The sequence below is a fragment of the Trichosurus vulpecula genome, chromosome 3 (genome assembly GCF_011100635.1).
Source record: "Trichosurus vulpecula isolate mTriVul1 chromosome 3, mTriVul1.pri, whole genome shotgun sequence".
NCBI lineage: Eukaryota > Metazoa > Chordata > Mammalia > Diprotodontia > Phalangeridae > Trichosurus > Trichosurus vulpecula.
In genome coordinates, this window is record NC_050575.1 from 30,259,657 (window position 1) to 30,272,865 (window position 13,209).

Genomic DNA, 13,209 nt, shown 5'->3' on the forward strand with positions numbered 1-13,209 from the left:
ATTATTTTCTTTCATTTATTTCACATGCAGGAAGAGGTCACTGGAGACATTGTTTAACAGGTATCAGTATTTTGGGCAACAATCGTCCCTATGGCAATTAAACCCCTTTAAAAGGAATGATTGTTTGAGTAACTCTGGGCGATAAAAGCTAGTTGTGTGCGTTATTATCCCTGGGTGGCTGCAAAGAATTTCCTTATGACTCGTATAAGGAGAAAGCAAACTGAATTCTCGTTGGACAGTTGCTAGCTTTTGAGGCTAGCAAATGCTTTCCCGTCCACCGGTACATCATAGTAAGAAGTTTAAGGAAGAGTATTTTGATTCAATCAGTAACCATGGGAATCTGTAACATGCTAATAGCTGATTGCTGAGAACCGTGACTTCTGAGTCATACCATTATTAGAACATGACATAGGTGAGGCTTATCATTTTAGGCAATGGAATCTGCTTCATTCGATAAATTAAGCTCCTCTAGAAGAAGTTTGGGGGAGGTGAAGGGAAATGTTGTTGGACAAATCAGTACAGCACCGTCCTCTGTTCCTCCTGTAACTTCAAAAAGGGGGCTCTGCGTGCATCTGTATCACCCCACCTTGTCTTTGATGAGATTCAGTGAGGCACTGGGAAAAGACAGGTGAAATGGACTCAAGCCGTTGTCCGGCCCCCTTCACTATAGGGAGAATGCTGAGTACAGATGTTTATCATTTACTAGCTTCAAAAAATATGAGCAAAAGGTACAGAATGTATTTGTTTAGGCACACACACCAGGTCAATGAAAAAAAAAATCACCCTCCTACTGTAACTTATTTACTGTGACAGGTAAAAGTACAGTTTGAGCCCATGGCCAGAATTCCAATTGAGGCTAAATCATATGCTACTTCATCCTGGTAAATATTATGGGGTTTGAGGGATTTTGAGTTTGGTTGATTGTGAAAAGACAGAGAGCATGGTCTAGTAAGATATTTTATTGACATTATCTGTTTTTATGTATCATTTAAGTTTAATAATATGGCCCTTTCTCCAGCCATTCCTTATAACAAAAAAAGAAGGAAAAAAACCCACACCAGTTTAGCAAAGCCAAACAAACAGCAAATATAACATTATATGCCATATTCTTCATTCATGGTCCCTGCCTCTGCAAAGAAAGGAGGGAAGTGCTTTCTCATCTCTTCTTTGGGCCAAGCTTGGTCATTGTAATTTTACCAGATTTCGGTGTTGTTTTCTCTTGCATTGTTTTCTTCATTGTGGATGCCGTTCTGGTTCTGAGTACCTCCATATTAGTTGATATGGGAAGACTTCATCCTTCTCTATATTCACCATATCTATAATATCTTAATTTTATGTTCATGTACCACAATCATTTAGTCATTTTCCAATCACTGGATATCTTCTTTGTTTCTAATACTTGTTCATGGACCACATAATTTGTTAAACTTTGTACTCTACTAACATTTATGAAGCTCCGCTGCCCCTAAAACTGAATATTGAGAATGAGACAAGGGATGGCAAGAACAGGCTATGTCAGAACAAAAGGAGAAAATGGCAGTGTTTAACCAGAGTGTCTATAACCTACACAAGCGCTCATACACCTCTAGTCCAAGGAATGCCTTTCATGGGAAAGTAGGGTCCATTTGGTGCTATTGGAAGTCTAATGAAGAAGAAGAGAAGAAAAAGGAAGAGCAAAAGGAGAAGGCCCATAGAGGACTAGGAGAGTAAGGGGTAAGGGGTCAGAGAGGGAGGAAGGAAGGAATTACATAGTCTTTCATTAATTCATTCATTCATGCATGGAGAATCTATTGTGAATATGGCCCCAAGCTAGGGAATGGTAAAGAGTGGAGGTACTTTATTATAGGTTCTTTTGCCACTCTACACAATGACAAAACAATAAGTTAAAAAGATTTTTTTTTCACTGAATAAAATGACACAGCCTCAGACTTTCCTTTCCGCTGACTAAGAATGAATTGCTGAACACAGAAGCGAAGGCCAAACCCAGGAGGATGTTTAACTCTCAATGTTTGTTGTACCTGGACCCTACCCTCCTGCCCACTCCCCATACGGTGTTAGAATTCAATGTCCTCTTCCTCCTCAAATTCCTTTGTGTTTGTTTAACTGTGTGCTTGTCATGTCCCTCCCTTTGTTTTCATTTTTGTTTCTCTATGCCCAGTATCTAGGACAAGGACCTGAACATATTACGTACTTAATAAATGTTTGTTGAGTTGAATTTGGAGGTTGGAAGAGTTAACATCAGGGTATGTCTACTGAAGACTTTGCTACCTGAGCTTTTACTTGAATTTTCCTTTCTGGACCACCCAAAATAATTTAGTGAATCTCTGAAAGCATTTCTAGTTCACTGATCAGGCATTGGAGCAATCCTCTGTTACCACCCGAGGCTCAAAGTGTTTCCTCTACTCTGCTTCATCCCTCAAAGTTTCTTTTTAGGAGGTAGAGAGAAAATTTAATTCATTTAAAAATTTTTCTTAAATAAATTACACACAAGCATGCAGAGGGGAATTGAATTTCCTAATGATTTCTTTCAGGGTAGTAGACTGTTCTCACATTCATTCTTCCCTGCCCTATATTAAATCTTGCCTTCTGACAAAAACAATTAAACAAAAACGTACAAATACAGTGCCTATGTCTGGCAATATATACACTATTCTCTTTTGTGGGCTTCCACCTTTCTACTGTGAGTCAGGCATAATTTTTCTCTCATTATAAGCTCCCCAGACCTTCAATTGTTTTTTTTTAATTTATGCAGGGTTTTCTTTGCTTTAGGAATGCTTTCATTGACCTTGTTATAGTTTGTCCTAGGACATCTCTTTAGCAACATTTTCTTCGAAAGTGGTGTTGATTGAGAAGGATGCAATCTGTTTGTTCAAAAGTTATTCTAAGGGTTTGACATTCCCCTAAATGTCAAAAATCTCACCTCTTTGAAGATTGTCCTGGCATGTGTTGGTGTGAGGGATGCCAAAGTCAGGGTTTGGCAGCAGCAACAAAAGCTACAGCTGTGCTACCCAGTAGTTATAAAGGTACAATAAATAAATAATCATGATTAGGTCTCTAGTGAGGTAATAGCACAGATTCAGGGGGTAGTATTGAAATCAGATGGGCAAAGAGGAGTGAGTGACACAAACCAAGTATGGGTGGCTATGACAAAGATGGTCATTTCATTAATTGCAATCCTCTCTCCCCTGTATTGCAGTAAACCCCCATTTGAAGCTCAGACCAAAGGACCTTTGGAACCAACCTATGTACCAGGGGCCTATTCACTGCATCACATCAATTGTCCAGAAGGAGGGCTTCGTGGGACTTTACCGAGGGGCCAATGCCATGCTGCTAAGGGATGTCCCAGGCTACTGCCTCTTCTTCATCCCTTATGCGATTATCAATGATTGGATCAGTCCTGATAGTGACACAACCGCCAATGCCTTTACAGTGTGTATGGCAGGGGGCATTGCAGGTATGGATAACCCCCTTTCTTTAACTCATCTTAGGGAAGAGATGAAATAATAGGTGAACCGTACACCAAACCTTGGCTTTAACTTTCATATCCCCTAACAGGATAGTGAAGAATCATTGGGTTACAGACTCACAGTGGGAAGGGATTTCAGGGATATCTAGTTGAATGCTAAGCGGGAAGCCTGAACAGCAGTCCCTCTCATAAAACCCCTAAAAAGGTCACCCAGCCTCTGCTTGAAGCCCTCCAATTGTGGAAAGTTCCCTCCCTGCAAAGGCAGCCCACTCTAGTTTTGGAAACCATTACTTCCATCAATTGCTTCTAGTTCTATCATCCTGGGCCAAGCAGAACAAGTGGAATGTGTGGAGGTCCCTTAACGTTTGACTGCTAGCATCAAGATATACTGGCATGTATGCATGGTAGAAAGAACAGGGAGCACCCAGCAGGAAAGAGCTGGTTGAGCAGTTTGGCAATCCGTGCCCCTCACTCCTTTGTTAGGCCAGAGAGTTGTAGGATCAAAGATAGATGAAATCCGGAAGTTGAGAGGTCTTCAGTTTGGGGTAATGGAAAGAGTGCTGAATCTGGAGAGCTGGGGTTGATTTGTGTCTCTGCTGCCCACTGTATGATATTGGACAAGTGACTTCCTACCTTCTGGGACTAAACTTCCTTATTTATAAGATAAAGCATTTAAACTAGATGATCTTTATGTTCTCTGCCAACTATAATATATTCTGTGTTCTAAAACTGCTTTTATCTTTAAATTCTTATAAAACTTGATCCTTCCTCTCTCTTTGCCCTCCACCCCCAGAGCCTCTAGAACTATGAGGGCTAGAATAGCCTTACTTTGGGATTCTCTTATCTTTTCCTAACTCTCTTACACACCAACCTCATCTGGCTCCATGCCTCTGCCTGTTTCTGATTAGGATTTAAATAGGAATATGGCTCCTAGTGGATCCATTTTTGTGATCAATTTTATTCATATCATAAAGCGTCAGCTGGGGGATCTTAGAGAGATTTTAATAGAACTAATTTGTAGATAAGGAAACTGAGACCTAGAAGGTGGAGACACCTAGTTCAAGGTCACGAATGAGTTCAGTCTCCACTGCACTGCCTTCCAGAAAGGATACTAAGTTGTAATGCTCTGTTTTGCTCTAGAATTTAGAATGATTCTAGGGTGGGGAACAGATGCTGTCTAATATACCTTCTTTTCCAGTATGGAACTATGCAATCATCGTCCACAGGATGTTAATGGCCTACAGGAGAGCCAGTGTAGTGGAATGGACAGAGTACCAAGTTGGGAAGACTTAGGTTCAAATCTTGCTGCCAAAACTTGACAATAGGCAAGCCACTTGAATTTTCTGAGCTTCAGTTTCCTTTTCTACAAAATAAGTCTAATAATGCCTGTAGTACCATCCTGGCAAGGTTCTGAAACTCAAAGGAGACTAAGTATCTTAAGTGCCTTGTTAGCCTCCAAAGTTCTAAACAAACCAATTGTCATTATTATAGGAGAGCTATAGATGGGAAGACGGATGAGAAACAGTAGAGGAGATAGCTTAAGCGAATCCCCACGTGTCTCCATACTGTGCTATCTATCACTTTAGGTCATTCTAAGGATATATTGCCTTTACTCTTTCTCTCTTTTATTTCCTTGCAACCAGAAGTGTGATGTCATTGATGTAAGGAACTTCCAGTGAGGAAGCTCTCTCTCTGCTCATGCAGAGCCTCCATATGTCACATAGAAGCTTGAGGTCAGGAAAGCCCTGAGACAGGTCTAGATTTATGTTGGTCGGCATGCCGTGTTGTGTTGAAAGAGCCCTGCCCCCACAGTCAGAAGACTTTGATTTGAGTTCTGGCTGACATCTGGATCTGTGACAATGATCAATTAACCCAATCTCAGCAAGATGATTTCCTCACCTGCAAAATGGGGATATTGCCTAATATATTATATATAACATTATTGCTTAAATATTACTGAATGACCTAATCATAGGGGAGAGTTGTGAGGAAAACTCTCCATGTGAGCCATTAGTTTTGTTATTGAGGGAATGAGTAAAGCAACAGTTGCAAAATTTGGACTTTGGCATCAATTCTCTTTTTTTCCTTCCCTGCCCATAAATCCAACAGTTTTTGTGTTTGCAGAGAAGTCTAGGAGGTATGTTTTTAAAAGAGGCATTATATTTGCTGAATGGAAAAGTTTATCTCTTTGGTCTGTGACCAGGCTGTAAGTCACCTTGGAAGTAATGATTACTGAGCAACTACTTAAAAAAAAAGATTAGATGCCTATGTCTGGGGGAAGCAGAGGTCTATGAGATCAGTCAATGACTTTATGAGACTGGTCCTTTCCCTCCTCCTACATAGGAGCACTTCAGGAAAGCAGTTCCAATCAGAGCTAGTTAATCTGGTTGAAATGATAAAGCTTTTGGTGGTAATTTGTATTTCAAATCTACCAGTTAACTAGGGATGGCTTGGCAAAAGCAGAAGGTATTATAGGGTGTTTCCTTTGTGGACCTTAAAAAAAAAGATCATATAAAATCAAAAATGGTATTTTAGATTCTCTCTCTCTCTCTCTCTCTCTCTCTCTCTCTCTCTCTCACACACACACACACACACACACTCTCTCTCTCTCTCTCACACACACACACCCTACATTCTAATCCCAGTTTAGTCTCAAATCACTCCCTTTTTCTGGTTTCTGTCAAGTGAGTCCTAAAAGCCCATTCTAGCTGTAATATTCTGTGATCCAACAAATTTTACTGACACTATGATAAAAAGTAATACAATATTCATTGAAACAACTGAAATTATAGGACGATATAGAGACATTAAGGGTATGCTCTAACTCAGCAATTCTCCAACATTTGGTCTCAGGATTCCTTTACATATCTTAAAAATTATGGAGGATCCTGAAAAGCTTTTGTCTATGTGAGTTATATCTATTAGTATTTACCATATTAGAAATTAAAACATATATTTAAAACTATCAAAATAAATCTATTATGTATTAACAAAAATCACACAGCTTTATAAAAATTAACTATTCTCCAAAACAAACAGTAAGAAAAATGGTACTGTTTTATGAATTTTTGCAAATCTCTTAAATGTGTGGCTTAATTGAAGTCAGCTGGGTTCTCACATCTGCTTTAAATCTTTTGCAATCTGTTGTTTTGATTGAATAAGTATATGAAGAAAATTGGGCTATACATATGCACATAGTTGGAAAAGACTAATAAAATTTTAATATTATTATGAAAATAATTTTGACTTTGTGGATCTCCTAAAAGGGTCTTGGGATCCCCAGGAGTCCTTGGACTACCATGGGTGGGGAGCCATTACTCTAACCATTCAACCATAGAGAAAGATACCTACCTCAATACTTCAAAGAATGGTGAAAGGTACTTTTCTAGCTTCAAAGTGTATAGTGACTTATTGTGACAGTCCTGATGAGTGGTAGCTCTTGTCACAGTCAATTTAGCCACTCTTTAGTTACACTTACAGTTAAACCTTTATTTGGGTTTCTGTTGCATACACACACACACACACATATATATATGCACACACACATATATGCACATACACATATATACACATACACACATATATATATGTCGCATATATACGTAGCTACATTTATGCACAGGTAGGTTTGTATTCATGTGTGTGCAAATAAATATGTAATGACATGACTGTTTTATTTAACTTACAGAATGATAGATATAAAACTGGAAGAGTTTCTAAGGCCATTTAGTCCAATTCCCACATTATACAGATGAGGAAACTGAAGCTTATGAAATTTAAATGACTTGCCCAAGGATATACAGGTAGTAAGAATCAGAAATGGGATCTGAACCCAGGTCCTTTGACCCTAAAGTCTGTGCTTTCCACTCAGGGGTGTGTTGGAGACAGCTCATACCTGCTTGTGAAAGCCAAATGTTAAATTTACAATGTATTACACTTCAGAAATTGCAAATTCTACAAATCAGGGTTTGACCCCAATTTTATACTTACCTGGTATGGTTGTGATTATATGAAAGATATGAAAAATATGAAAGATAAGCCAAGAAGCTGCTAAAATTAATGGAAAACAGTACATTGTATATGAACATATATGCGTATAAATGTGTGTATATACACATGTATGCACGTGTTGATGTATATATTTATACACCTTTATTTTGGAATGTTTTGTTACTAGCACACACCCCCTTTCCAGTAGGCTTGCCAGTAGGTTGCTTAGAATTGCTAGCACCGCATCCTTATCTCCATAACATGTTAGGGTTTCTGTAACACTTTTTCACTGCAGCAGTATTTCAAGGGTCTCTGATTTAAAATGCATGGATTTCATTGATGCATATCACAACCCTTCCCTGCCAGGTAAATGGGTTCATTAACCACTCATGTCAAACATTTCTCTTCAACTTCCCCAACTGAATCCCATATGTGATGAAGTTACTGACTGTGCAGTGGGCTCTACCACCCTAACTCTCTCTGTCTGTGTGTGTATCTCTGTCTTTTTGTAGGAGCAATTTCATGGGGAACCGCCACTCCCATGGATGTCGTAAAAAGTCGACTCCAAGCAGATGGGGTTTATAGCAATAAGTACAAGGGTGTCATGGATTGTATCTCCCAGAGCTACCAGAAGGAAGGATTTAAAGTAAGTAATATTTAAGTAAGACTTTGTAAGGGATACTTGGCTTCATGTTGAAAATATCTTTGTCCAATTATTAAGACAGAGGGACTGTGGGAGATATTTCAATGTCAGGGAGTTAGGAATCTAATATGTACTCCAGAATAGGTTCTCGTGTGACCTTAGGCAAATCGTTCAACGTCTCCAAAGCCCGGCTTTCCCTGTATGCTGGATTTGGAATAAGGCAGCCTGAGTTTATATCCCAGATCTGTTACTGACCTTGTATAAATGACCCCTAGCAAATCACCTGGAATGTGAAAAGTGAGAGAGTTGTACTAAATGACGTTGAAGGTCCTAAGCTTCTAAATCTTTGATGCTGTGATTTTTTTTTATTTGGAGAGGGAAGGAAAAGGACTGAAATTGTGATGTGTCCAGGGAACTCCAAGTATGAAATCTTCCCTTACCATGCAGATGGACACAACTCATAGATAATTACCTGGTGGCACTGAATAGTTAAGTGGCTTGCATATAGTCACACAGCTGTTATGAATCAAAGGCAGGACTTGAACCCAAATTTTCCTAATTTCAAGGCTGAATTGACATATATGATCAGTGAAGATTTAATGAAAAGCTATTCTACAGGGACAAATGAGATTAAGCACATAAAAGTGCTTTGAAAGTTTAAAGTGCTATATCCATGTTGCCTATTATTATCACAAAGCAAAAGAACGGTGAAACAGTTCACAGGATTTAGAGTGGAAGAGACATGAGAGATCATGAGCTCCTACCCCCTCATTTCACAGATAAGGAAACGGAAGTCCAGAGAGATGGGTACAGCAAGCATTAAATGGCAAAGCCACGAATCAGACACCAGTTCTTTTACTCCTAATTCAGTGCTTCTTCCATTCCATTCAAAAATACTTATTAATTACTTATAGTATGCAGACTCCTGTGCTTGGCTATAGGAAGGAGTATCATAGGCCTCGGGCCAGATCCTATAGCTTCCTCCTTCCCTCCCTTTCCCACAGCTGGACCTCTCCCTATATCTGAGTCACAGGGCACTGAGGAAGTTCCCATCCATCCTCTCCCATCCTCCACCCAGGGCTTGGCCATACTGACAAGGAACTCATAGTTGGAGGATACTGAGCTCACTGCATTGGGGTGCTTAGCCTTTCCACGTATTCCTCATCGCCATCCCCAGAGACATGCCCCAGCTTTGAGCCAGCCTAGGTCCTACCTAGAGGCCGCTCCAGTGAATATGTGTCCATGCACATCTATATGTTTATGCACATATACCCAGATCTGTCTATGTATCTCTGTGTGGGTCACGTGGGTATTTGCATCTGTGTGTACATGTTTTTGTCTGTGTGCCTATGCAGTCTATTTCACAGTACGATCTGTCTTTGAAAGAATCTTCCTCCTGAGGTTCTCATCTCTGTTCCGCTTATGTTGGTCACCAAGAATAGTTCAGTCCTCAATGTACAGAGGAAACTGAAGCCTCCAGAAGTGGCCAGAGAGGGTAGATGGTTATACTGGCGATCAAGAACCAGGGCAGGGAGCTGTCAGTCTGGCAAGAACACAAGACTCAGATCCACACACAAATGGAACTTGAGACTCCCCTTGGGCCAGGGGAGATAGATAGTAATAGTGGATAGTGGCTCAGAAAAGGAAGAATCACATCCTGCAGGGAGTCTAAGAAAGAAGAAATGGAAGTACCTGATTTCAAGGGATTGGTAGGTTTGAGAGCACAGATGTGAGGGAGCATCTAGGACAGAACCCAGATTCTATAACATAGTCAGTCAATAAGCATTTTTTAAGTGCTTAGTATATGCCAGGCACTGCTTTGAAGGTAGTGGGGGAGGAAAAGCACAAACCATCTCTGTCCTTAAGAAGTTAACATTTTAATGAGAGAGACAGACATGCAAGTACTTATATACCTATGAGTTACGTACAAAGTTGACGAAAGGTTATATCAGAGAAGAAGACACTAGCATGGTGGGGGGCAGAGCAGGGGCGATGGTAGGAGATGAAGCTGGAAAGGCCTCCTCCAGAAGGTAATATTTGAGCTCAGTCTTGATGCAGAGAAACTAAGAGGCAGAGGCAAGCCAGGTTAGTAAGAACTTTAAATGCAAAACCAAGGATTTATAGATAGAGATAAATATATCTATGTCTATATCTATATCTCCATCTATATCTGTATCTATCTATCTATCTATCTATCCATCTATCTAACCCTAGAGGTAATAGCTATTGAAGGTCATGGGGGCAGGGGAGGGGTGTGAATTAAGAGGAAGGAATCAAGTGTGTGACAGTCAGATCAACATTGAAAAAAAAATCACTTTGACAGGTAGGATGGATTGGAGATGGAGGAGGTATAAGTCAAGGAGACTAGCCAAGAAGCTATTGCAGTAGGTCAGGTGAGAGGGGATGAGGACCTGAACTAGGGATATGGATATGTACGTGGAGAGAAGGAGAGGACATATAAAAGAGATGTTTTGAAGGTAGAAAAAAACAGGATTTGTCAAGAGATTAGATATGTGGGGTGAGTGAGAGTGGTGGAGGAAGGATGACACTGAAGTTGTGAGCCTGGATGACTGGAAGGATAGTGGTACCTTTGGAAGTTGGGTAAAGGGGAAGTTTTAGGGGAAACGATAATGACCTATGTTTTGGAAATGTTGAGTTTGAGGTGCCTACAGGACATCTAGTTTGGAATGTGTAAAAGGCAGTTGATAATGTGGGCCTACAGCTCAGGAGAGAGACTAGGACTGGATATATAGCTCTGGGAATAATCTCTATAGAGATGGCAATTGAACCAATTTAAGCTGAAACCCAGAACCCAAAGGCAGTGTGAAATAGTAGAAACAGCCCTGAATTTGAGGTCAGAGGATATTAGTTCAAATATTGCCTCAGTTACTTGGATGACCTTGGGCAAGTCACTTACTTCCCTGGGCCTCAGCTATAAGATGAAGGGATATGACAACTACCTTGGCCGTGAAGTCCCTTCCAGTTCTAACTCTATGATGCCATGCCCTTCTAACTCAGCCCATTCAACTACTATATCACTTGGATTGTTAGGAAATAATTCTTTATTTTGAATAGAAATCTGTGTCTCTACCACTTCTGCCCATTGATCCTAGATCTATCCTCTGGGCCCCTAAAAGACAGTTGAATCCCTTTTGTACTCTTTGTACAGTGAAGTCTCTGACCATATCCTCCCAAATCTTCTCCTTTCTAAACTCTATACTTATTAACTGTGTCGTGACTGAGGAAGTCTCCCCTCTTCAGGCTTCAGTTTTCTCATCTGTAAAGTGATGCTACTAATACTGACCTATATCACATGGTTGATGTAGGGAAAGCTCTTAGAAACCTCAAAGTATGGTAAACAGTTGGGTTATTGTTATTCAGAGTAGCTGGCACCTTATAAGAAGCAAAGTGTTCATTGAGGTTAGTACCCAAGGTATACATATCTCAGCTTTGGTTCCTGGGGCAGGTCTTTTGATTTATCCACACTCTCAGGATATATTTGATAGGGATATCAGTGTGGAAATAAGTGTAGGAACTGTGCAAAGCCCCAGAGGTCCTCCAGGTCTTGTGAAAATGTAGCTGCTGTTCATTTCTACTTTCATAGGATTGCAAGAGGAGAGAATCTACACATTTCAGTAGCCCCAAGAAAGACTACATACATATTCCTTCCCTCCTTTAAAGACCAGGAAATTAGTTTGGGTCCTGTATTCAGTGATGTAGTTGAACTAACCTCCATTTTGGAAGATCGCATTGGGCAATTTTATTTTGAAATTTTCATACAATACATTGGGGTGATTTTGGATGGTCACAAGCATTGTTGGGGAACCTGTCTGGCCTTCACTTAAAGTTCATTGGTCCTGTGAGGCAACTACCAGGGAGCAGTATACCCATCCCTCTCAGGGCACAAATTGTCCAGAACTGAGAAAATAAACAAGTTTTTAGTGGAAATTTTCTAGAAGGCCACCAGATGGTGATGTCACTCTAGGAAGTCTCTCTTTCCTTCCATGTCTATATCACCTTGAATGTGCTTTTGCACTAAGTGTGTGTCTGTGTGTATATATTTGCATCTATGCATGTCTCTAGCAGCTTTACCCCCTTCTCTGTCCTTTTCTATTTCTCTTTTTCCGTTTTTGTCTTTCCTGTCTCTATCATTCTGTGTTTGGCTCTTTGTTTTTCTCTTTGCATTTCTCTTCTCTCCATGTTTATTGAGCACCTAGCTAGAAGCATTTGCATTTTAAATGAAACATTGCTTCTCCTTCAGTTTTCCAACACTTGAGAAAATTTCTTGGAACTTATATTCTATCCCCTTTCATTCTATTTTCTGCAAATCTAGAAGTCTAGTCCAAGATAGTTCTTAGCATCCTTTCCATTCTTCAGATCTGAATATGAGTAGCACATGAATAAGCTGTAAATTTCTCTGAGTGGGGGATTTGTAACTTTCCATGTACCTGGGGTGATGTGGAGTGAGGAGGAGCATGCTGCCAGTGCCCTAGCTTAACCTAAAGGGAGGCTTGTGGCTTTTAGCTGGGCCCAATAAGACAGAAACTTTGCTCTCTGAGAGCAGAGATCAGTCCAGGCAACCAGGTGAGTAGCTGTGAACTCAGTGGATGGAATATTCCCCTCCAAGTTTGTCTTAGCTCCTTACATACCACTTATTATGTAATCTGTAGTCCTGTGGAATTTTTGGAAAAGTTCAGTTAGCTTCTCAAAGCACTGTTAAAGTGCTAGTGACTTATTTTTTACTCACCCCTGTATAAACCACCTCAGTGCCTAGACACTGAATGTTTAATGCTAGCCATGACATTTGTATAAATTTCTAAACCAGGGGATTTATAATCTAGGGTCTCTAAACTTATTTATTTAAAACATTTTGATAATTATATTTCTTTATAATTATCTTCCTTTGAAATATATATTTTATTTTAAGCATTTAAAAACATTGTTCTGGAAAGGCACCTGCAGGTTTCACCAGACAGACAAAGGGTTCCATGATAGAAAAAAGATTAAGAACCCCTGCTCTAAATCACCTAATAACATAGGACCAGAAGCAGGTACTGACTCTTCTTCTTTTTTTTTTTTAGTTTTTGAACTGAGAAAAGACAGTTAAATG

At 39.9% G+C, this 13,209-nt stretch overlaps 1 protein-coding gene across 1 annotated transcript in view; it reads left to right on the top strand.

Annotated features, from left to right (window-relative positions):
* Nucleotides 1–13,209, top strand: part of SLC25A48 (solute carrier family 25 member 48) — a 103,463-nt gene that overhangs the window by 68,019 nt on the left and 22,235 nt on the right. Inside the window, exons 7-8 of the mRNA XM_036749697.1 lie at nucleotides 3,197–3,454; nucleotides 7,969–8,102. Coding sequence (XP_036605592.1) covers nucleotides 3,197–3,454; nucleotides 7,969–8,102 — 392 coding nt within the window. The remainder of the gene's footprint in view (nucleotides 1–3,196; nucleotides 3,455–7,968; nucleotides 8,103–13,209) is intronic.